Here is a 25,424-nt window from a genome sequence, read left to right as displayed (position 1 = left end):
GCAAAAGAGTTGAGAAGGAAGGTTCCCAGGAAAGTGGTTGAATCATCATCCCTGGAGGTATTTAAAAAAAATGTGTAGATGTGATGCTTAGGGACATGGTTTAGTGGTGGGCTTGGCAGTGTTAGGTTAAGGGTTGGACTCAATGATCATAAAGGTCCTTTCCAACCTGAGTGATTCTATGAAGTAACAGCTTAGCTGTAGGTGAGGACACTGAGCGCACCTCTTTATTTCCCATTTACATGGGTGAGGCAGCTTCCAGAGCTGCCTACATTTATATTAAAAGCATAGAGACTCTTACATTATTTGCCTTTCAGTTTCTGGACCTTGAAGGATGAATTTGGGTCTTGTTTGTAAATTTATGCTTTTCACCATAAAAGGTAGACTAGTTTTTGTTTGGGTTTTAGCAGTGAATGCTAATTCTCAACCAATTGCTCACGTCTAGAAGCTGGGACTTGAACAAAAGGCCAGTTACTATGAGAGTTGATAGCACTGAAACCTTCCTATTCCACTCCTGCGGGTCAAGTGATTTCATGGTTAAGTGCAAGTGATAAAGAGTGGCATCGGTCAGTGCTCTGAGCCTGCTCTCATTTTAATGAGCAGCAGCTCACATGAGTAATTCCCTTGATTTTTAATGGGATTAATTGCATGATCATTTGCTGACCACTGTGAGAAAGTCGTAATCTGGACCACAAGGTTTATAGCAGATTTTCTGAATGAGTTTAGTGCAGAAGTAAGAAGGTCACTGCTCAGAGCAGGAGGCAGGACTCCATGCAGGACTTGCACAGGAAAGCTGTTGGCAGACCCAGAGCAGTCTGGAGAGACAAAGCTTGGGGAGGTGATTTTGGTGGCGGGTTATTTGTGGACATGTGTCTGTTGTGCCAGAAGCAGGAATGGGATGTGTTTGTTCAGCCTGGCTCCAGACGTGCTGCCCGAGTGGGTGGGAAGCTCATTTCCCAGTTTCCGCATACCCTCCCTGTTTCCAAATGAATCTCCCACCCTGTGACACAGTGACGTGGTGACAGATTTCTTTCTGCTCATCACACCAGTCGTACGATTGGAGGCTCCCCCTTGGTAGCATTCACATACTAATGCTTATAAGCAGATGAACTGAGTATGAGCTCCCCCAGGTTTGCCAAAATGCATCACCCACTTGTGTGTTCTTGCCTGCCCAAAGCCAGCTACAGCCCTAACTCCATCCTTCAGGACTCTGCATCCAGACTTCCCTTCTTTCCCTTCAGGCAGAGATGCGCTTACTCTGGGTAGCGGGATGACTTTCTTATTCAGAAAATCTTGTCCCTAAGCTAAATGCCATCTATCAAAGATGCGAGCAACAACTTGTGGAGACTGCCCATGTCTGAGCAGAATAACCTGGGTCTTTAAGAAAAGGATTTTTTTTCAACAATCATATGTATATTAGTAGTAATAACAATAATAATTCCCTTTAATGGAAAAAACATTTGTCACAGACTAAAGAATTTTCGACCTTCAGATTCTCTGTAGACATTAAATGAACTGAAAATATCTTTATTGGCCTTTGGCTGTTAAATCATCCACACGGGGAAAGTGCTATGACTACCAGGAGCGTTTGTGTGGTTCAGCCCTTAGCTACCTCCATTCCCAGCTGCTCCATTTATCTCCATGGTTAGTGTCTCCTCTTATCAGAGCTGGGCTGACTGGGGCTGTTAGGTATTGGCTCAGGATGCTCCATCACATCTGCGAGATTTGGGATGTTTCACTTAGACCCATTGCTTGTTTTTTGCCTGCATCTGTCTCTTCCTCGTCTTGCGCTTTGCATCCTTCTCCATGAAATCCTGCTTTTCTCGGATTTTAGATCTAACTTTGACAGGCTTTGAATGGCAGAACTGGGTGCAGGGAAGTGCTGAGGAAGGCTCTGTGCTTCTGCTGCTCTTCATTTGGCTTTAACGTCCCTGGAGGGTTTCCTGCACTGCAGAAGCTGAAGGGCAGTCAGTGCCTTCCAGTCTGTGTTGCAGGTTCTCCGTGCTGTTAGTACTCATCTGTACAGACATTGTCACACTGGGAGTGCTTTTTTAGTCATTAATGAGAACAGCTGGGCATGGAGGTACAGGGTAATTGCTGGGCTGCAGTTATGTCCTTGCTCAGATCCTTTCTAGGTCTGTTGGGTTTCCCATGTCATGCCTGAGATTCAGCCGGTAGCTTCCTCCTTAACCTCTCACACAGCTGCCCAACACCAGCCTGTCTCTCTTGCTGGAGCAGCACAAATACCAGACCCAACTCATTGGTCCAGGGGGCGATCCACAAGCCAGTGGCAAATGTCATCTGGGGTCAGGGGCTTGAAGGGGACTGTCACACCCCTCCATGGGTGCCCAACCTTGTATAGCCTTTTAGAGGAGCAGCAACGTCACACCCTGTCTTCAGTTTCACACAAATGTCTGCATGTTGCCCATCGAGACATTGGCTCGATGCTCATCCATGCTTCCCCAAGGACTTTGCACTGGGACAGGCTGTGTCTCCATGAGTTGCCTCAGTGGCCTCTGGAGCACCTCTGCCTCCCCCCAGCTCCCTGCCATCCAGCCTGTCCCAGTGGAGGTAAGAGCTGGGGTGGAAAGTGCAGTCTAGGAACGTTTAGCCAAACTCTTCCAGCTGCAGTTTATTGTATGTATTTTGCTGATATCCACCCTTTAGATAAATAGCGCTAAGTTATACACATTGTGACTCTCTTGATGTGGTTAAAGAGGCTTGTATTAGCCAAGCTAATCTAACTCCAAGAATAACCATGGGAATTTGACTGTGTCGGTTCCAGCTTGAATCAGTCACCATGTAGTAAAGTGAGAATTGCCTTCCTGGCTAAAAGTGTAGCAACAGTGAAACTTCAAGTCAATCAGTGGGGATTCCTTCCCCCTCTTTTTTTTTTTTTCCCCTTTTTTCTTTGAACAAAACTCCTGCCCATGTCTGACCTCAGACACTCAGAGCTCTACCTACAAGAAAACAAAATTTCCCATTTTCAATAAAAACCATGTCTCTGTAGGCAGAAAAGTGAGTTAGCCAACAATCCGCAGAGCTATGGTCTATTTATTTACCAGGCTGACTCCCTGATGGGGAAACATGTGGGATCTTTTAACTTTTTCTCCTGCACAGATGTTCCTTCTACTCCCGAGTTTCCTCTTGATCTTCGGTTTGCTGTACCATATGGTGAAAATGCTGGAGATGTTCTGTGTGGTGGAAGAGGAGAATGATTCTGTGTGCTTAAAACAAAAACAGTAAAAAAAAATAATCTGACTGTTTTTCCCCCCATGGTAGCAAAAAAATATTTTAAAAGGAAATCTGTTGAGCTAGCAAAGGCACTGTTAACACACACCCCCTCTCGTTGGCCAGGTAGCACTGATGAGGTTAAATGCTGATTGATGAGCCCCTCCACATGCAGCTTTTGCTGCCACTTTAGGTATTTGTGTTGAGCTGTAGATCCAGTTCAGGTGAGGAGATAGGGGTCCTGCAAGGTCAAGTAACAGGACCTCTTTCTTTCCTTCCTTACCTTCCTCAGAGGCCACAGGGCCTGTGGACTGTGTGTTGAAAGACATCCCTCCTAGTCTGTTGGAAACGTTTCACCACGTTAGCAGGAGCTTTGGTGTTCCCCCAGCCCAGGGGAGCCAGGGCTTCTGTGTAGGATCAACAGGGACATAGACCATTGCATTGTACATCTGAAGCGTGGGAGAAAATAAAACAGAATATGAAGATTTGGGTATTTGTCTTGGTTCTACCATGGGCTGAATGACAGTGAAAGGGTGCAGGGAGTGAATGGGAGGGGTGAGAGGCTCTGGAGTTTTCAGGGCTGGGGATGGTCTCTCTTGGGCAGGTTCATGATGCCATTGGAGCAAGTGCTCCTTTCCTTTCTGGCTGAGGTTGTGCATGGCCTTCTGGCTGCAGTTCAGCCTTAGTGGCACTGGTCCATCCAGGCTCGTCACCCAAAGAGAAACTGTAGGGACTCATTCAAGGATCAGCATGTCAGCATACTGCTTTCCTAGGTTTGTTTCCGTAGAAAGTCACTGGTGGTCAGCAGTCTGCTCCACCGTGCAAGCTGGCCTTAGCCATCAATATTCCTTTGAGCTCCTCAGGTTGAAGGCTGGTTACAGCTTTGTGGTACCAGAGGGTCCTGAGCCTGGTTGGCCCTTAGGGGTGTGTTAAAAACAGGTGGTTGTGGTGGGCAGGTTTTCGGAGCTGGTGGGGCAAGATCTTAGCTGCTGTGGGTGAAACTCTGGCTCGGGTGGTCCGTAACTGTGTGCTAACAGGTTCTCGTCATGTGCTAAGAGCACACTCACCTTGAGCTGCGCTTGCTGGCCATCGGTGGTGGTGTTCTCTGGGATGCTCTGCTCTCCGAGGCCTTCCTCCCTGCTGCCCTTTCTCTGCTGCTGTCCTCCATGCAGGGACTGCAGTGGAGGCTATTCCCCCCAAACCCACCTCTCTCCCCCTGGGAAGGCAGGAGCACTCTTACCGGACCAGGGCAGTGGGCAGTGCCTTGCCAGCAAGAAAGCAGAGTGGGTGTTTTATTAAATATGCTTTAATCCGATTGCTTGAACAGCATTTTTAGCCAGGCGGGTGGTCTGTCACACGGACGGGTAAAAACTGTGTCTCCACCAACGCGGGCAGGCTGTGGATTAGAGACAAGGCGTGTGTTTTGTGAGGAATAATGAGAGCCTAATTTTAGAACGGCAGCAAGGCCAGGCTCAGATGTCTGCCTGGGCCCTGTCCCAGCTCCTCTGTGCTGCCAGAAACTTTGCCCTCCCTTTCTTGGAGTGAACTGTATCGTACCTTTTTATGCACAGGCTGCCCTGCAACGAGGCAGAGCAATTCCTGCAGTTGCTTTGCTTTGCTAATCGTCTCTGAAACCACACACAGGCCAAGAGATCCCCTGGTCCCTATGCGGCCAGTCTGTGTTTCCCCCCTGAGAAATTTGTTCTGTTTCTTTTGCAGATGCAGCTTCTGGACAAGTTCCCTATTGAAGGAGGCCAGAAAGACCCCAAGCAAAGAATCATCCCTTTTCTACCAGGTAATGCTGTGGGGAAAGCCCTAAATAAGATGGGTGAGAACAGTTGGGGACTGCAGTTCCCCAGCCACCATCTCTAGTACTTCTTGTGACCACTCTTACAAATGCCTTTTCCCTGGGAGCTCGTACATGCGGCCTTGTGATACCAGACCTCCCCTTCCTCCTAAAATAACCGACATAGTGTTTAGGGCTCCCAGGGGATCTTGCATCAGCTGTTCAGGTTCAGGTTGGCTCGTGCCCTGCCACACAAAAGGCATTCGATGGCTTCTGGGGGCTGTGCCTGTGGGGTGCCACCAGGCAGCCTGAGCCTGGGCCACCAGCTGGGAGGCCACTGGAGACTAGAGGCACTGTCATCTTCATTTCTGGATGCTATGGCTCTGCAGGCACTGTTACTGTACAATGAGGAATGAATAATTAGAGCTGCCACTGGGATATAAAGGAAACTGAAAGAAGGTTAAATGCAAACAGGGATTTCTGCAGTGCTGGCCAAAAAGATAAATAAATATCTCTTTGGCCTTGAGCCACTGTCCCTCTGACAGCTTTCAGAGAGAGCCGGCACATGATGGATATTATCTCCTCAGGGTAATGGCACACACTTCCACACAGCTTCTTACTGCAGGGATGGCATCGGGGAGATGAGCCAGACCGCAGCATGCTCTTGGAAATGCACGCTCAGGCCAGCTCTCTATTGTCTGACTGCATGATTCTGGCTGTTGGTTTAAAGTTCGGCTCACTGCACTGCCTGCCAGAATAAATGGAGTATTTTCAGCCTGTTAAAAGGTCTGTTCTGCCCTTAACTATAAAAAGGAGATCCCAGCTCTTCCCCAAAGGGTCTGTAAAGAGAGGCTGGGATGGGGGGGGGCTTAGGACTCTCCAGGAGCATGCTGTGGTCCCTAACATCGTTTGCAGGCAGAGCAGCTGCTCCAGATGTGTGGTGAGCACAGCTCCACGACTGGTGGGGAAGCAGGGACTTGGAAAACAGCAGTGCAAATATGTGGGGAAGCAGGGACTTGGAAAGTAGCAGTGCAAATACGTGACACAAGCATCAGAGCTGCAGTAGGGCAGCGCGGCAGCCTGGCAGCCTCTGCAGATCTTCTAGCAGACAGCCCCAGGACTGGGGTTTGCTCTCTGCCGTGCTCTGTGCTGCAGCCAGACCTGCAGCCAGGGGGAGGTGGTGTTGCCCTCCATTTCCAACCTGGGGTGAGGAGTCCAAGCTGGGCTCTCTTTCCAGCTGTGCCACTGACAAACTCATAAACAAGTTCCTTTGTGAAACCTCTGTATGATGAGGATGGATATTGTTGGCCTGCCTTTCTTGCTGGAAAGCATTTTGAGGTCCTTGAAAAGCACTGTGTGGGAGTGCAAAAGGCTTTAGGTGAGGCACTGTAGGAAAATCTCTTGTCTGCGGGTAACAGTTGCTCCTCCTGTATTGACCATGAACGGCCCATTTCTTTTACTTTGTCCTAGAAAAATGCTGGCTGAATGCAGGTGACTGGTGCTCACTCAGCCTGTGATGCATGTCCTGATATATGGCTGGGTGATACTTGCGGAGGATGAGGTACATCCCATATGCCCATTACAACACTTCCTACCCTTCCCACCCTCCAAGAACATGAGGGAGATGGTACTGCTGCATGTCGTTGAAGGGAAGAGTTATATCTGGAAAACATTTGGGTTGACTTAGCGTCCCAAAGAGAGAAGCTGCCAGAACAGAATACTCCTCAGCTGTATTTAATTTAAAATTTCTGTGATATATGCTCTACTTTTGATATCGAATCTCTGCCTCTTTATTGTTGAACTGCTGAAAAGCCCTTGTTGCTTTACTTGGGAACAAGGTGACTCAGCTAAATGTCAAACAGTGTCAAACTCTGTTAAATAAACTAGCTGCCATAATTAGAATACGCATGGCATTTCTGCAGCTGGAGCCATGGATTACTGAAATGAATACCTAGCTATAAACTCCCTTAATTAAAAAACAGCAGGGCAGATGTTTGTACTTAAATCCTACTTTTATGAAGATGTTATGATCTTGCTTGCTTATTATGGGCCTGATTCAACCAAGCTGGAATGACTTTGCTTGCTGGGTTCTGAGTGCCTGGGGTTTGCCCGTGACACTTGCAGGCTTGGGCATCTTCCCCCCATCAGGTCTGGTTTAGGAAGCTGATGTATGCCAGCCCATGACTTCCTGCTTGTCTGCAACACTGTAGTGCTCTCCTGAAATAAAGGCATGATCTGAGCCTGGGAGCTGAGGAGCCGCCTTCGCAGGTCACTTTGCCGTGGCTGAGGGTGCGTGTGGGACTTGCTGGCAGGTCACCCGTAGTGTGGTGCAGCTGCAGCAGCAGCCCGTGCAGCCACTGCTCCATAGGCAGAAGTGGGTGGTGGTGGTACCTGAATCAGCGAAGGGCTGGAAAGGAAGAACTGAGGATGGCTGCAGCAGATTGGGCCAGAGGGCCACCCCGCCCTGGGGGTGGCCCGTTGTGGGTCCCAAAGGAGGGGTGCAATATCTCCCTCTCTATACCCTGACTGTTTAGCAGTCGCAGCAAGTTGGGGGATCCAAGACAATGAGTCTGTTTCTGGCATGGAGAGGGAGAGGAGAAGATGTCTAAACCAAGAGATGGATGGCCGTTGGGACACCCGCCTGGTCTATCCATGATCATCTGGGTGGCAGAAAGGGTGTGCAGAGGGTCTCATTGGGTGAAAGCAAGCTCCGGCATCTCCTTCCCACAGGGAAAGGGCTAGTGTGTGCTCAGCTGTCATGCCAGTAGGATCAGGAGCACCAGTCAGCTACGCATCTGGAGCAAGAGGCTAGACAGTCCAGGTCCTGTTCCTTAGGCACAGTCACGCTGTGTCTCAGCTTACCCTGCACAAAGCAGGGATGGTGGTGCATGATCCTGATTTGTGAGGAAAGCAAAAGGTGTCCCGCTGCCCTGTTCAGCTCCCAGCTGTACATCTCCGTCCCTCCCACTGTCTGAACAGATCACGGGTTCCCTAGGTACTGGAAGGTGTTTCACTGCAGGTTTCATCTCCACCTGGGTGAAAATGGCTGCTGCTTTGCTGACTTGTAATGTGTTGGCTGTGATTTTTGCAAGTTCAGAGCCTTGCCCTCCAAGGAGAGACTGTACTGGGTCCAACAGGACAAAAGTGCAGTTTTTCTTTCCTCTAGACACCTTTATCTTATTTTTATCAATTTTTTTTCTTTATATATATTTTCCCCTCTCTTACACAAGTAAGGACTCTACAGCTTTCAGTGCCATGGAGAGGAGCAAGGAAATAATAAGCAGTTTCAGGTAGTCCTGTAAAAGATGTCCTGTGGATAATTTTGAAGTTTTGTTTTACTTTTTGAGAGTCACTCCCCTGCCCTCAATTCTTCTGTGAGTTTTTTTCTTTTAACCATACGGAGAAGGAAAACCTGCTATGTTTCCTTCCCTTTCCCCATTTTATCTTCTTCCCATGACTTTTCCCTTTCTTCTCTCTGATTTCCCTTTTTACTGTTGGAAAAGTCTGCATCTTGGGAGGTGAGGCAGAACAAAACCGTGTAAGAAACCTATTTTCTGGGGTGGTCAGAGACCATTTTTGTAGTTGACGGTATGAATTTTTTGTGTGAGAGTATGGAGAGAGACTCTGGAAGAGTGAGAATAAAATTTGCTGCAAAAAACCCTTTCTAGACCAAAGACGGTTTGTCACTGTAAGAAGACACAGATGGAAAGCACTGTTTGGCTGTACCAGTGTGGCTGCTGGTTGAGCCCATTTGCAATGCACTGATTTCTCCATCACCTTTCCTGCTGCATATCTGAAGAGTGATCTTTGGAGTGTGGACTTGAAGCTTTGCTCCCTCCCTGTCAGATACTTCTATATCTGCATCAGCAGAGAGAAGAGGTTATGGATTTGGGCTCCCTATTTCAGGGATCTTAAGGTGAATAATGAAAGAACTTCTGCTGGAAGGAGAAGAGTGGACTGCTGAGCTTCTGGAGAACATGGCAGCAAATACAAATGGCAGAGACAGGGCAATACAACTCTGGGATTAACAGTTTTGCAGTGGTTGACTCAAGACTTCAGGGCTTGCATTGTTTTTCATTTCTTTTGGCACTAAATGGAAGAGCCATCTGGACACAAAGCCAAAGTTGGAGGGATGTCAGCTCTTCTTGCTCCACTGTGTCTTCCAGAGGGTGGCCTTGGGGAAAATACACTGCACAGCATAAAATCATCCTGTCATGCTGGCTACTGGGCTGCAGATCCCTGCCGTGGAGAGAGGCTTGGGCTTTCCATGGCATGGAGGGCTGGGCACTGATGATGGCAGCCCCTTGCACTTTCTACTCAGATTCCAGCTTGGTCCCTGCCTGGACTTCAAAGCAGTTTTGAGCTCTGCTGAAAAACACAGGAGATTTTTGCCATAAACTGTTCTGGAAGGGGAAGATCCTTACAGGATGCCTGCTCTGCAGCTTCCCTGCTGCCTGGGAGGGGGACATTCTGCTCAAGGAGACTGCTTTGTCTGATTTTCCTTACCCTTGGGATGCTGAGTCCCATCGCAGGGGACCAGGGGGGCTGGTGCAGGCTGCCCTACCAGCTCACTCGGGCAACTGCAGAAAGCAACACCCTGGCCTGGCTCCAGTCCCTGTCTCGAATGCTTGGGAGCCTCTGCCAGAAAGGCACCTTCTCTTTTCCTTTCTTTCCCACTCAGATTTTTCTCCTTCCTTGATTAGGGTAAGGAAAGAGGAAACCATACTTTTCATGGCATGTGCTACCGGCGGAGCTTGGTGGCTGTGTCCTGGGGCACCAGGAGGGATGCCAGCATGATGGATGAGATGTCAACGAGCCGTTGTCTGGCCTGCTGTGCCCCGATGACCTGCTTTCCCCTCCCCCACCCCCGGAGAAGAGAAACACCCCAGGACCATCTGAAAGGGGTCACTGGGACTTTCTCTTTCCTCGGCCCTGAGGCAGTGGGAACACTCGGTGCCCCTGCTGAGGCATTTTAAGGACAGGCAGCACACACAGGGTGGCTGGAATATCCTTGCAGGTAGAGCAAGGTTTGGCCCCGGTTTTTGCTCCTGAGCTGCAGCGTGTGGCTGGTGCCAGCGATGGTGGGAGGGGAGTGGGGGGAGCTGCTCTGTGCCAGGAGGGCTTTGCCCGACTTTAATCTCTGGGCAAGGCTCCCAGTTTCCCAGAGAAACCCCAGCCTCTCCTCCTCCCCTGCCCGAGGTGTGCTGCAGGCTGCTCCCCCAGCCAAGTGGGAGCCGGGGGTGCAGGCCCCAGCCGAGTCTAGTCCCGTGTGTGAGTCAGGAGGGCTGGGAGAAGGGAGAGGTGCGGTTGCAGAGGGTGTGGGAGGCCATCCCAGCACCGCCCAGATACCTGGGGCTGGCGAGGGGTGCTGGCAGGCGGGGAGTGCTGGCGGCGGCCGGGAGCCTCCCCATTTTGCACAATGCAGGAGGATGGGGAATAACCTCTCCCCAACGCTGGCCCGGACCTTCCTCGCCTCTGTTTCTGCTGCTCGCAGGCCGCAGTGGGGAAGGAGATCTGCCGATGAACTGCATCCCAGGTGGATATGTCTGCTTTTTGGGTTTGGCTTGGTGTGTTGGGTTTTTTCTGCCCGCCCGCCCCCCCCCCCCCCCCCCCCCCCCCCCCCGCCCCTTTCCAGTGCTGTCTTTGGAGAAAAGGAAGCCGAGCAGAAAAGCTTGAGCAGGTTTGCAACAGCAGGATTTCATCCATGGTGATGAGAGCAGGTTTTTTTTCCTTTGGTTGTATATATTCCAGCTTTGCTCCTTTTGTTTTTGCTCTGGGCTGGAGGAGAAACTGCATTTTGTTCAGAGATCTTGGGCAGTTATGCTTGAGCAGAAGCAGGGATGGCAGGCTCATCCTAACAACCAGCTCTGTGGTGACCTTCAGATCCAGCAGATCCCATTCCACCTGTGTTGAGACCAGGATCAGCAAAATTAGGACGTGGCCATGTGTAATTTTGTCAAAGGTGCTGTGTTCCAGCACTGGTCAGTGCTTGCGAGATGTTTTCGACGTTTATTCTGCCCACCTGGGGAGGCAGGGGGCACGGTGACTGTAAAGGAGCACACTGGCCGAGGAGTCCCCTTGGAAATCTCGGAGATACTCTTACTGTAGGCTGTATTCTCCTTTGGAGAGGTGGTTGCTAGCAGGACATTTAAAAAGGAAAAGCGTTCCCTGTCCTTATTTTTAGCTGGATTTTGTGTGCAAAAATATTTAATTTCAAACTTCTTTTCCATTTTTTTATTGTCTTGCCCTGCAGCGCTCTGTGCCAGGGCAACAAGGTGTTAGTAAGTGATTATAACTTTTCTTTGGAGTCATTCAGAATTCCTGACCTACACAGAAACAAACAATGTTGCAGCAGTTCAGAGCCAGTCAAAAAGTAGCTTAGAGGTTAAAAAAAAAAAAAAAAGATATCAGACAAAATTATCTTTATCTTAGACCCAGTTATATCTTACTTTTTAGATTAAAATAATATGAATTAAGTTACCTTAAACTGTGTTCTTTCAATATGCAGGGGTAGTCTTGCAGGTGTGATAGGCACACGCACACGCAGAGAAGAGTCTCGGGTGTCTGGTTTGCTCAGCCTTACCTGCCTTAACACAAATAACCGAGATATTGTACTGTGCTTTTCTGAATATGGAATGGCAGACTTTCTCAGATGGAGAAAAAGGACCTCTGCCCCCCTATCCCCTTCCACCCACCTGCTGTAAATCACCATCACCGTCCCCTGTCCCCACCTCAGAGGGGCTGCCAGGAGGTGGGGAGGTGGTCCATGGCACTGTGCATGGGATGCTGGGGGCTTGAACAGCTACAGAGAGCTTTTGGGGGGCCACTCTATAATGCAATATAATTTCCTTCTAACGTACACGTTTTCAGTTTTCCTGCCTGTTCTTTGAAAGGGGAGAGTGCCTCTAGGTTTAAAATATAGGTTTTATATTTGAGCCAGGGTAGTGTGTTAGCAAAACGGCTAACAGGTCCTTGGCTTGTTTCCACTGCAACTTATTTAGGACTTGGGTGATGCTGAGCTTCTGGTGAGCTGCTCTTCAGCAGCGTCTTTGTTTGAGAAAGAAGTTTCTATTGTTTCTTTCTATTTTCTGCCTTGCTGGGAGAGCTATTGTGGAAAATTCATCTCCTGTCTCTCACAAGAGGAGAATGGATTTCCTGTCGGCTCCAGGCTTGAAGGGAAAGCAGGGGCTGCTGGGAGGAAGCGGCTGTTCCTTGGTGGGGCAGCAGGAGGATTGATGATTTCGAGGGGGTCAGGCAGGCATATTATTTTCTTCAGGCTCCGTGGAGATATTTTTAGGGTTTAAGTCTTTTCTGGTTGAAAGACAAAGTCGTCAAGTGTGAGGTCATAGGATGCCCTTAGGCTGCTTCCTATTGAAGAAGCTGCGGAAAAGGCAGCTGCCAGCGACTGCCAGCTTTCAGAGCTGCCCACTGAGGAAGGGGCTGCAGCGAGCCCCATGTAGTGGGGTGCAGGGGGGCTTTTGGCTTTGCATGCTGAGCCTGTTTGACAGGCGGCGTCAAGCCTTCTGGAGGTCTTCAGGCATTAATAGGGCGTAAGCCAAAGGCCTGGTTTCATGGCAAAAGGAAGAAAAAGGGGGGAAAAAAAGAACGATACTGGCATCTGCCCAAGTACCTGGACCTCTTTCCTCTTTTTCATTCTCTTCTAAGTCCTTTCTTTGCATCCAAAATCCACCATCTGGCAGCTGAAGTGAGGGACTGGAGTAGGAAAAACCTACAGAATATTTTGCTGGGGCTTGTACCTGCTCCTCTCACATGGGTTAAGAGCTGGTGTGTTGCTCAGCCAGAAACCACCTCTGGGCAGAAATCAGCATATGCAGAATGTGATGTGCCTCTCATTAGACCATTGGAGTCTCCTGATGAGACTTTTCTAATGATCAAGCCACAATTTCAAGGGAAAACAAGGAATGGAAAGGGGTTTTGGTTTGCTTGAAGCCAGAGCTAATGGGGATTATTTTTTTAATATTTTTTTGGTGCTGGATGCTAGACCAAAAAGGCCAGGGCAGGTTTTCAGTGCAGTATAGCTGCTTGGACTCCTTGGGGAAATATACAGATATTTTAACTCAGAAATTAGTTGGATTTTGATTTTTGTTTTTAAAGGCAATAAATAAACACGGTTATAGACTTGAAAAGCAGTTTGAGCTGCATTGGGCTTCTCGTTTCCTCAGGCAGCCGTTCCAGATGAGTGTGCCCTCTACTACTATAATTACTTTTTAAAAATAACTCTGCAAGTCTGTAATCTAAAGTGGGTGGTATGTAGCAAGTCTGAGAGCATTCTGCATTCAACCCACAGGCTGGGGAGAGGGTGGCTTTATATAAGGGTTTGCTTGTCTTCGTCTCTGGGTTGAAATCTGACTTTTTCCCACAATCCATCAACAAATGGCCCATATAATGAAAGTGCTTTTTTACGTGGGAGTCAAGCTTGCCAGGGGCTCGGATGGCTTTGCAGCCCCACAGGCTCTAGATAGCCCCTCTGGATGTTACTTCTCTGCCTGATCTGCGTTTGTTGCGTTGAGATTTAAGCTGCCTGGGCAATAGAGGAGAGCAGAGCCCAGCAGAGATTCACAGCGAAGTAATAGTCTAGACCTCTGAATCTGTTTTCAGCCCCCATTGCCTTTTGGCTGGACCAGCTGATTTATTTATATACTCACATGCCTAAAATAGGTTCTGATTATTTTTTTTCCTGTGGATTGGAAACAATGAACCTGGGAATTTGCTGCCTGATCGCAAGTGATTTCTCCAACTTTACTTTCTCTATCTATTAAGCTTTTTGGGTGCTGATGTTCTTAAGCACGGTGTGTTTGCAGACCTCCCTGCTCCACAATGCAGCTATTTTCAGGCTCTAGTGAACACATTTGTCCTTACTCATAAGGGGATCTTTATACTCAGGAGCAGAGTGAGGGGATACTGCGGGCAGGGATTTGCCAAACTGAATCTATTTCCACTATAATGAAATAACCCATGGCAGCGTCTGCCCCCCTGTGATATTTTTTAGAGTTGTAGTCATGTTTAATGGGAAAGCTGAGGTGAAGAGAGGGAAGTAACGTGGGGATTAGAAAGGGGAAGCCAAGGGAAGGTAGATGAGGAAAATAAAGTAAGTCCTAGAAGTGGGAAATTCAACCCTCTTGAGCTTCTCCCATTCAGAAAGGTGCTAATACAGGCCCCAGGCTTGTACTCAGGATGGAGGTAATTAATGTTTGCTCTCAAATTTCCTTGGGTCTGAAGTTAAACACTTTCACCATGTCATTTTCTATCAGGATTTTGCCACCTCTAAATAAAGAGTAGAAAATTGCGTTCCTTCTGCTTTTACATCCTAAGCATTGGCAAGTTCAGACTTGCAGGTTTTTTCTTGTATTCAGGGCTCTGAACAGCACAGGGCTAGCCCGGAACAAGCAGAACGTTTACAGTCTGGTTTGGCCTTTGCTGGGGTTTTATTGGAGGTGTTCGGGCTGGTGGGCAGGTCTCACTGAGTGCACCGTTAGATGTGATTCCCACCAGATCCTTCCAACTCTTCCCACTGAGCGCAAGTTAGCTTAGTACCCTCTCAGGCAAGCAGCAGAACCATCAGGCCAGAGTACAGGGTAAAGGCCTTTGTGCCTATTCCCTCTAGGCTGTGTCGTCACCACTGGTCTATTTAAGTCATTAGATGCGGGGAGCAGAAGGAAAAATATTCCTGTCTTAATCTCAGCTCCTACAAAACAGAGCAGATGCAGAATTGTGTGTTTAGCAGATTTCCTCTTGGGAAGAGAAGTCTTCTATAGATAATAATCCTTTTAGCAACATCTCCAGTGAACGGGGCTTTGTCTGAAGAACAAAGAAAAAGTCGCAAGCTTGAAATATGCCTGAATTTCCTGAGAGCGCTCGCTGCTGCGTGCAGGCAGGAAGCTGTGTTAGTCTGGTTTGGATGTTTGCTCTGAAGTGGCATAAACAGAGTGTCGGGTCTCCCGGGATCCTGATCTGACCCATGGACCAAGGGATAGGGGTTCCTCTAAGCTGCAGATGTGAGAAGGACTACTGTAGTGAGGCAGTTCTCTGCGCATGTCCCTGACTATCCTGTCTCCCACCTGGCCAAAATCCATGCTCTGAAGATGCTGGATGGATGCAGGAGCTGGCAGCAGGGATGAGCGGTGCAGCCACAGTAGACCCAGCACGCACGGGTGTTAAGCTGCCAGCCAGCAGGGAACTCATTTCCTGCACAATTATGAAAACAGCTGATCTGTAACATTTTAAGAAGGGCGAGAAAATACAGGGCAGGGGAAGGAAGGCCCTGGCTACATAAATATTTACTTTTGCACAGTGTCCCAGCCACCCCCTTCTCTCAGGGGCTGGGGAAGAAGGGGTTGCTTGCTGCTGGCTCTGGTACGTGGTGACAGGGGAGGGGAGAGCCACCGGTGGGCTGCCTGCAGCTGGAAGGAACACACTCTCCACCAAGCGAAAGCTGCTCTGCTGGAGTGTGATACTGCCCTGCTTGACCCCCCTGCTGCATCCCACTGCCACGGATGTGCTGCTGGGCTGCCACAAGCTTGCTTGAACCACCTGCATGGGCCTCTCTTCCTCCTCCTTGGTCTTGCTCTAACAAAGTCAAGCTAGCGAGGTGCATTCCTGCTTCTTCCCGAGAACAGCCTTGGGAAGGGGTTTGGGGAAATGAAGGCACAAAGCTTTCAGGGCAGTGCTGCTGCAGGAAAATGAGGTGTCCAGGATTTGGGGACTGCAGCACCTTGTGTTATGCCACCATATCATACACCCATTACCAGCCAGGTTTGGAGCAGATGTGAGCCACGTTGTGTGCAGAGGTGGCACTTGCTAGACCTGATTGAAAAAGACCCTCGTACACAGGTCAAAAAAGGACCTTCAGAGGTAGGGAAAAGATTCTTCTTTGATCCATAGCATTGTTCAGCCTGATATAATCCTGGTTTTCAATTCCTTTCCCTCACCCTAGACAAAACTTACTTTTTCCAGCCCTGTCAAAGAGAGGGTGAATTGATGCTCTCTGGCTGTAAATGCTGTTTGTTTGTCCTTTCACTAACCCTCCTCAGTTGGGGTATCTGGTGTAGTGCCATGCAGATGCTGTGTACATTTGACACAGTATCTGACCGCTGGAGCAGCTCCGAAGTCCCTCCTGTGTGTACTCAGCGGGTGGAGGGAAGGCTGCTGCGTGCTTTGCCTGAGGAGGTCCAATTAGTCTGTGTTTGTAACCAGGATTGCACTGTCTAAGCCGTGTTTCTGCAGTACAGCAGTCTGCCACGGTTGCGTCAACATGAGGTGACCCGTATGTAAGGAGATTCAGCAAGTCCCAGTAATAGTGACACTGATCTACTGGTGGGTCTCGGTGTATTCTGCTCTTCCCATACTGTCTATGAAACCAGAAGAGTTGGAATAGGTACAACTCAGGGATTTGTTTCATGCAAGTGGGTGATGTGGTAACAGAGGTACCTCTAGCCTGTCCCCCTCCACCTCTTTCATCAAGGAATATTGGCTAAGCTCACTCCCCAGGACATGCACCATCACTCACTGAATAAACACGAGGGATTTGTGTTGTGGGTTAATTCTGCTGCTGGAAATCAAACCCCATCCGTGGTCAGATGACATCTTTTTTCTTGGAAAGGGACCAAGGTTAAGAAGACAAGGAAGGCAGGTGAGTTAAAATATGTCAAAGTCTCTTGGATGTAAGTAAAGAATATAAATAAAAGCCTTTTAACTTGGCAAAGAACTTCAGAGTGATATGGTCAGGTTCAATTTAGTCCAAACATCGCTTTATGCCATTAAGCTGTTATCAAGTTTTGGTTCAATTGCAATAGTTTTATGGCTTCAGTGCAGTGGGAACAGTTGCAGCCTTTATGCAAGTAAAGCATTTCCACCAAAACGCTTGCAGTGAAGACTGCTGTATTGTGCAGGAACCTGGGAGTGAAACTGCCTGGAAATGAATAGCTGGGAAGGTGACCTTCCCTAGCTCGTTTCTTTCTCCATTCCCGAGTAACTACACAATCTAAGGATTTATGTCAGGAACAATGAGGGGATTTAAATGAGGCTTAGTTTTACATTCTCATTAACGAATCCTCAAACTTAGTAATAAAAGCTTAACATTTTTACTTATTTCCTCTTAAGCTTCAAGCATGTCTGATTCAGCAGTGTCTTGAGATGATTTGTCAGGATGAGAACATAAGTCACATCCCTCTTCCTTTTGGGATTAATAGGGAACTAGAATAATCTTGTACCCATAATATTATTTCAATTGGGTTTGCATAATAGCCTGGAAATTATTATACTTGATGCAGTGCTTTGTAATGATGATGCTTTATCCTTTGAAGTTAGGTTAATTCGTGCCACTGTGTCAGATCCACACAAATAATAAAAAACTTTTCCTCCCCCAGTTTTTCTTAACTAACTCTCGCTTTCTGATCCAAGTTTTACTATGGTCAGTTAGAAGTGAATGGATTTTAATGCTGTTTCTGCAGATATCCATCACCATCATAACCAGAAAAGTCCCATTTTACAGTGTATTTACATGTCAGTGTGGCTGTGGGTTTAGGAAGATCCTGGTGTTTCTAAGGAGTCTTGCTGTGTGCATGCCTGTGCTCAAAAGCTCTGCAGAGCATGAGTAACTCCACCAAAATCACTGTAGCTGACCCTCTCTGTGAGCCAAGGTTTTCCACATGCGTCCGGACCCTTATTCCTGGCTTACATTAGAGAAAGCGAGAGAAATCAGCCCCCCCTGTAATTACTTACAAGGTGCGAGCTAGGCACATATGTAAATATTTTCAGGGTCACAACTTAGCTCTTTAGTTTTAATTTACTTTGTTATTAGTAATCGTTTTTGAAGAGATTGAAAATCCCACCCATAAGTTTCCGTAGCGCCAAGCCTCCTCAGCCTTGAGCTCTGCTCCCTGTGGTATCATTGCATTTACTGTTGACTTCAGCAGGAGCAGTCACAGCAGGTCTGAGTGCTTTTGAGAACCCTTTCCCTGTGTTTTTCTGTATAAAGCCTATCGCTGTTGCTGCCAGATTATGTGACACTAGGGTTTAAATTTACTTAAGAATGAAATCAAACTGATAAGAAGGCTAAGATGTAATAAAGCTAAGCAAAGTAAATTTGCTTTCTTTCTAAGACAAAGCGACTTTCACAAGGTTTTAATTTTCTCTGCCCAAGTGGAAAAACAGTCAAGTTTGTTCATTCTGCATGTGCCCACCAGGCATGTGTCCACACCGCTCCTGCAAAGCACTGGAGATGATGTCCTGCACCCATCACCACATGTGGGCTTACCCAAGGCATGTGAGAGCAGGTGAATGGGGCTGGCATGGGGCTGGAGCACACTTGGTTTCAATTTCTGTGTCCCCCAGCCATAGGGTATGATCTTGGGAATCATCAGTTAAGCTCATGTTTACTCATTAATTCTGCCCAAGACTCATCCTAGTTTTCTCCACTGCCAGAGATGCTTTACAAATGGGAAACAGAAGATCTGGGGACTCAGGTGGGGTGTAGAGGGTCCAAATCCACCCCTGACTCTCTCTGTGCTTCTTTTACTGAGGACAAAGAGAGACAAACTAGAACTGCCATATCTCCCCATGGCATTAGAAAAATAAATTTATAAAATATTTTGTAGCATTAAATTACTGCAGTGCTAAAGTCCTTCTGTAATTACCTGTGCCTGACTGGTGTCTTTATTAGTGTGCTTAAAGCCTCCATGCTCACATCTGTTTGTAGATGTCCTCTGGAGCAGGGTGGTCTCTTGCTGTAGCAGTGATGATAAATACTTTGCTCTTATGGATTAGATTATTCCTTGCAAGTTGTTCTTTGTTTCACTGGAGGTCAGCTATACTCATCATCTGTTAGGATTTGCTCCCCTGGGCCCTGTCCCCCCCCCCACTCCCCAGTTAAATCAGATCCTTTGTTCTGTGGCTGTAGCAGAAAGGAGCGTTCCTCCAGACAGCTGTGAAGACAAAAACGTGCAGGCATGGGTGTTGCCTCTCTCTGCAGCTTTCTGCCTCTCTTCTCCCATCGCCAGCTCCCCACGCACGATGCTGGCTCTGAGAGGTGGTTGTGTCCTCTCTGTACCGTCCATTCCCCGGTTCAACTCCTTTTGAAAAGACAGACCAGATGTTATAATCCTCTGGTAAGCCCTAAAATTGGCAGGGTTTTTGTGTTTGTTTCCCTCCTCCTGTTTTATTTTCATAAGCCTATAGATTGACTTTATTTCTCTTAAAGGTTTTTAGGCAGGGAGACTGCTATTCATCCGCTTTAATTAAAGCAGTATAGGGAATTAGGCCTTTCACAGGGGTGGTTCTGGTGATGGCTCTGAATGTTTTTGTTAGTTTTCTTCCCTTCTGAGCAAATGCTTGGAAGCGTGAGTTGGAGCTTAAGCTTTTTAATTACCAGGGAGTAAAATTACTACATTATGGTGAGGTGGTTTCTTTGCAAAGGAAGAACTGTTTCTTGGCTGCTGCCATGTGCAGTAGCATGACTATGAGAGGATGGTTCACTGTTGCATCCTCTGAGGACAAGGAGGGTGGCGGGTACAAGGAGGGAATGTGAATTTGGGTACTGAAGGTCTGAGGGAGTTGTTGGGGTAATAGAGGGTGACCTGCGGCTTTTCAGTGCAGTGTGAAGGAGGGGAGGTGGTGGGAGCCCGGTCCCTCCTCCTGATGGTGCCCAACTGTTTCCCATGAGAGTCTGGTTTAGATTAGGTTGCCCAAGGCACAGTTTCTCTTGATGTTGGTACCACACTGAAAGAGCTGAGAGCATCAGGGAGAGCCAAGTACTGCTCTTCCCAAGCGATTTACTGTCTCTCACTCCCATTTTATCCTCCTTCAAAGCAATGCTCTCAGGCTCATAAAACACAGCCTCATGCAAACAGAGGCTGGTGCAGACAGGCTGTAGGAACCTCCCACTGGCATACGGGGATCACAAACTGAGCTTTTTCTGGATCTTGGGGAAGGCAGCAAAAGCCTCCTTCCAGAGCATGTGATTGTTTTGGGTGAGCGAGCGAAGGGTCTCAAGAGCAGTTCTCAGGCTGACCTGGGGAAGCAGCTGGCTTTTGCCGCCTGGAGTGTTCGAATTATTTCAGGATAGTTTTACAGTGTGAAAGGCTCCAGCAGGAAATTTTCAGAGGAGCACAAGTGTCATCTGACCCCAGCTCCTGTTTTCTGAAGTATCAGTGTGTTCCTGGTGTGTGTTTGGAAATTTGACTTCTGTTTCAAATTGGTTGGCTGGAGTGTCAAGAATGTCAGTGTGCTTGCAGAAAAACCTGTATTTACCCGTGGGTCCTTGGGGAGAGGGGTAATCCTCTTCAGTCTCATTAACTGCAGTCTCTTGCTTCTGTCCTTACATGCAGCTTGTCTCCAGCACAAGGACACAGCTTTTCTTGGCTTTCTCAGCTGGATGAGCCACATGTAGGTCCTTGTGGTGCTGCACAGTGGCCAGCAAGGGTGTTTGTGTCCGCTTCTGAAGTCCTTTGGGTGCGTCTCAATGCTAGAACATGATAAAGGGACTGTCCCTGCCATGCTCCTTTCTTTCCTTCTCTCATCTATAGCCTGAAACGGTTTGCTGTCCCCCAGAGGCTCACTGATGCAGCATATGTTTCTAATCTTGTGGTGTAGCCAGGCTGGGTTCTCACTCATAGGAATGAGACATCAGCTCCAATGTCACTCAGTTTGGTTCTGAACCGTGGCAGTCCCAGGGCCTGACTCTGCTCTCATTAATGGCTTTTTCATTCGGAAGTGTGTGCTTCCCTTTCTGCAGTGTTTCCCTATTGCAGTGCCTAGAAAGGGCCAAGAAAGAATTTTTCTTTTTGTCATTTGTAATGCCTGGGGTTCGTCAGGGGCTCTAGGTTTATTCTGTGGTTTGTTACTAATGCAGATTTCCTGGGGGTTATAAGATGATCTAAAGCAACCTGACTTGTTGAGCTGACTCAGAAGTGACCCTCCTGAATCACTCCCAGGCAGCTGAACTGTCTGAAGATTTGACTGCAGGGGATTGATCTGCTTGTCATTAAAAACAAAATGTTCTGTATGCCTTCAAAAATATCAGAAGTAAGAAAGATTCTTTGTTCTGTGAGTGTTTTCAAAAAGGTCATTTCAGTGCCCTCTTTTTCAAATAATAGTTATTTAATTAAACTCCAATGCAATATCTGAAATGCACCTGTCTTGCCCTCTTGGCACATGAACAAAAATTAATAAAATGTGAGTTAGAATATACAGTATGGAAAACAGCATCATCCAAAACAAAATAAATAAAAAAAACCCCACCTGCTGAACTACAAATGAAACACCTGTGAAAAATACTAATCTGTTACTTTTTCTGGGTAAATAACATGAAAAAGAAGGTACTTGAAACAAGATTTGTGTATTGAATCAGAGTGATTTAAGGATCTGCTTGGGGTTCAGATGGCTGTCCTGTCAGAGAAGGGGAATCAAGAAGATTGGAAAGTGCGTACTTCTGAAATGCTCAAGATGCATGTGTAAGCTAAGGCTTGCCACAGCATCAGTGAGTGAACGGGAGAAGTCCTTTTAATTCCTCTGCACTCTGGATAAGGTCTTCAACAAGTCATCAGCCTTACTGTGCACAGTCCTTTTCCCCCTGTTGGTCATCTTCTCGCTGTGTCCCTTCCTCATCACATCAGGTTCACCTTGGAGAGCAAAGTCATTGGAACTGGTCATTATTTGAGTGTCTGCTAAGGTAGATTACTGCAACCATGGGCTTTGACCGGGTGAAAGGGAGAAACAGTGGTGAATCAGATGTAAACTTTTCTTTGTGTCCTAAAGATATTGGATGTGCATCCTCCTTACTTGTCGTAGTGCATTGGAGAGGTGATTTTGGATTTGGACTGCCTGGGGAGGGGAGGAATCGCCATCTTTGGAGGTCTATAACCACAAGTTAAACAAACTTCTTCGGTTGTGCCATAGGTAAAGTTGATTATGGCATGAATCAGGGTAATGGATTTGCTGGTCTCTTGAGCTCCCTTCTAGTGCTGATTTCTGTGATTTAGTTATTTAGAGCCATACTGTGAAAAGATTGTGATGAAGATTAATTCAGAGTGGGTAGCAGTTGGATATGAAGGGTCAGTAGTTTGTAGTTGTAAGATCTCAGTCTCAAAAAGAAGAATTTTAGTCTACCCAGTAGCAGAAACTTCTCAAGATCTAACGTTTTCCTGAACTACTCTAGGTTTTTAATCCAAACCCCATGATTTCTGGACAACACCCCTCTGATTTGTAAGTGGCACCAGTATAATTCTTGTCACCACAACACCAGTCCCTCAGTTGAATGTGCTCTTTGAAGCGTTCAGGTATGAATATTGCATTCAGAAGGTCTCATGTCACAGAGGAGTCATTGTAGCAGTGGCAAGAAATACTTTTTATTTCCTCCTCTCTACAAAGAAAAAACCCGATCTTTCAAATCCATTTGCAACCACATAGTTTTATGTAACACAGCAGGTAATGCTCTCTCCTGCATCTTGCAAATGAGTCCAGTGGGAGCTTCTGCTGCCTGGTGTGGGCGCTTGGGTGCCTGAGGAATTTCTCTACTGGGCCGCCCTGGTCCCATTTCCCTTCTCTCCCCATCCCTGTGCCTTCATGCACAGGACTTTACTACCGGTCGAATCTGAATCTGCTGTGGTAGGTGCAGCATTGCCACACTGCTGAACAGGCTGCCTTTAATGCTGCATGTTTCTTGCAGTCGGGTAGTTTTGAGGTATGACCTGGATTTTGTTTTGCACAGGTGCTCAGTGTTAATTCAGGTGCTCGGTACCTCTCTGCTATGTATTAACTTGTTCCAAATCCGCAGTGGACCTTAGCGTTTTGAATCTCGAGGGACAGTCTTGTGTTTGTACAGTATCTGGGATGGTGGGTTTCTGCTCTGGGTTTAAATATTTTGGAAAATACCTTCAGGTTCCTTGCAGAAGGACCACTCCTCTCCAGCCATCCCCCCCACCCCTGCTGTCACGCCGCTGGCTGGGAAGTTGCATTTCTACTGTGCTGATCCCGAGAAGGGACCCACTCTTACTCTGCCTGGGGAAGAAGTGAGAGCTCGTTCTGCTCAAATCAGCATGGAAAAATATTACGCAGGGTGAGGCTGAATTCCGTCCAAACATAAATAGAGTAGCATGCCCCAGAATATCTCTTTGGTCTAAGTCTTGCTCAGCGGTCGAAAGTCCCAAGTACCAATAAAGTCACTGACTAATGAACATTACTCAGTTCCTTTGGGTGCTTGGCTAGGGGCACTCATAGTTTCCAGTCATACAATTTCTCATTTTTACTTTAAGCAGTCCTGTTTTCCTTTAGTCTTTCAGCCTTAAAGAGACATTGAGTAACAGTCAAGGGATCCCAGAGACATGGATCTTTTTGGCTTCCTTTCCTGCTACCTGGAAACACCTTCTTTATCTCTGGTGCCAGCTGAAGTGTTAGTTTTCTGGTTTATTTTCCCTCACCCTTTCTGAGTATCTCTTTCTTGCCCCTTTTCCACTGGGACTGAAAAAAAAATTGGGATTTTCCAAGCAGAAGTGTGTCTCGGAGATATGCAATGGAGATGAATTGACACTAGGACATTTGCTCTGAACACTGGGTATTTGATGGGGAGAGAGGAAGGGATTAAAACCCAAATCTGAACTGAAATTAGGCAAATTATTTCAGTAAAAACTTCAGGGAAGGCCAGCCCTGGTTTCTGGAGAGTTCATTCTTGAGTGCTGTTGGAGATACAAAGAACAGCTGATCTCCAGATGAGTCATTAGGCTGGCACATGGGGAAACTTCAGTTCAGTTCCTTGTGGTCTCTTGCAGGAGTTTACCTGAATGAGAGCTGTGAGTCCTTGAACTGTCATTGATACCTTGTCCTGTGTCATTCAGAACTGCAGCATGGCACCAGTGTTTAGTGACCTTCTGTATCCAGTCCTGTCTCCAGGGTCCTCATGCCCGGTGGCACGTCTTTGAATGGTGGTGGCTCTGCTGAGGGGTCTTGAACTCCTGTATCAAGTGAGCTGCTGGTGTTGTGATTTCAGGTATGCGACCCATTGCCTTAGCTAAATTCCCTCCTGTTGCACCACCAAAATACAGGTATGTATCAGAGGGAGGATCGTGAACGTTTTAGGTAGTTGTGTTACCCAGGAACTTGTTTCACACCTTCAAATCAGAACATGGGTCCATGAATTGGTGGCTTGAGCTGTGTCGGCAAGTCCTGAGCAAAGCCAGGTCAGTCATTTCATCCTGATCTGGCTCCAGGTGATCTGTGTAGGTCCACTGGTGGGGAGAGATGTGTCGCCTGCTTCCTAAAGCTGGCCTGAATATTTCTTTTTCACAGAAGTAACACCAGAATATGCTTGGACTATACAAAAGCTGCAATTGAAATTTACTGGGGGATGGTTTCTGCAGTAATTATCTACAGTACCTGGCATATGCAACAATATAAATTTGTGGCTGTGCCATGCTCGTATATTTGACTTATTTCATTGTGGTCATTGCATAAAAGTATCACTTGTCAGTGAAATAATCTCCATCTTTGGAGTCTAACACAGTGAAATTTGGACAGCAACATTACACCTCAGATTATGAGTAGGGATAAAGAAGAATCCCACGTCCAATTGACCATGGCAAATCCAATTCAAACTGCAAAGGGATATTTTTCCTCCCATTAGGCAGAATGTGATTAATTTCCCATGTGGAAAATTGTTCAAGACAGACGTGCTCGTAAATTATGGCATAAGAGATCCTATTACCGCAAGCTCCATCAAAACCTACTGTGCCTCCCAAAATAGCAATAAGAAGATAATTATATTAACAGCCATTCTTGTTATTTGATGTGTGACTGACATAGGCTGTAAGCTTATTTTCTGCCAGGTTGGAGCCTTCATTTAAGGATGGATGCTTTGGTATTTGTGGACATCAACAATAATCCTCAGTTTCTGACATTTGAAATTAAAAATAGGATAGGAAGGTTTTTAAAATAGGGGATTGAAAGGCAATAGGTGCAAATGGACACACAGTTTAAAACAATGCATCCTCTGGGGATGGAGACTCAAAACTTCATATCCAAATAGAAACATGATTTTACCAGCAAGGATTCTTGAGGGACCTGTTCAACCCAGCATCTGCCAAAGTGATGTAACTTAGCTGATCACAAAATTTACTTAGGATACTCAGATTTGGAGCTGACTGCAAAAAGGTGGAGGAGGGTCTCATGATATTTATGGTAAAAAGGCAGTTTCATATTGGTAAGTGCAAAGCAGTGCTATGGGGTGGTGGTGGGGTGGGGGGGGGAAAGGACCGTCGCAATCTAGGAAGGAGATTTCAGTAGTTCTGAGGCTGTTCCCATGAAAACTGCAGCTCAACAGTCAGCAGCAGTCAGAAAGCCAAAGGTGGTGTTAGAAAAAGTTAGGCAAAGAATGGGTAACAAAACCCAGAGCCTCAGCTGT

General features: G+C 47.2%; 1 protein-coding gene across 1 annotated transcript in view; it reads left to right on the top strand.

The window, feature by feature from the left end:
- Window positions 1-25,424, top strand: part of SH3PXD2A (SH3 and PX domains 2A) — a 272,067-nt gene that overhangs the window by 73,997 nt on the left and 172,646 nt on the right. Inside the window, exon 3 of the mRNA XM_080402560.1 lies at window positions 4,948-5,023. Within this exon, the coding sequence (XP_080258686.1) occupies window positions 4,948-5,023 (76 nt within the window). The remainder of the gene's footprint in view (window positions 1-4,947; window positions 5,024-25,424) is intronic.

Source organism: Falco punctatus (genome assembly GCF_963210335.1).
Source record: "Falco punctatus genome assembly, chromosome: 9".
Taxonomy (NCBI): domain Eukaryota; kingdom Metazoa; phylum Chordata; class Aves; order Falconiformes; family Falconidae; genus Falco; species Falco punctatus.
The sequence above is the reverse complement of the archived record's forward strand: the minus strand, read 5'-3'. Positions and strand labels throughout refer to the sequence as shown.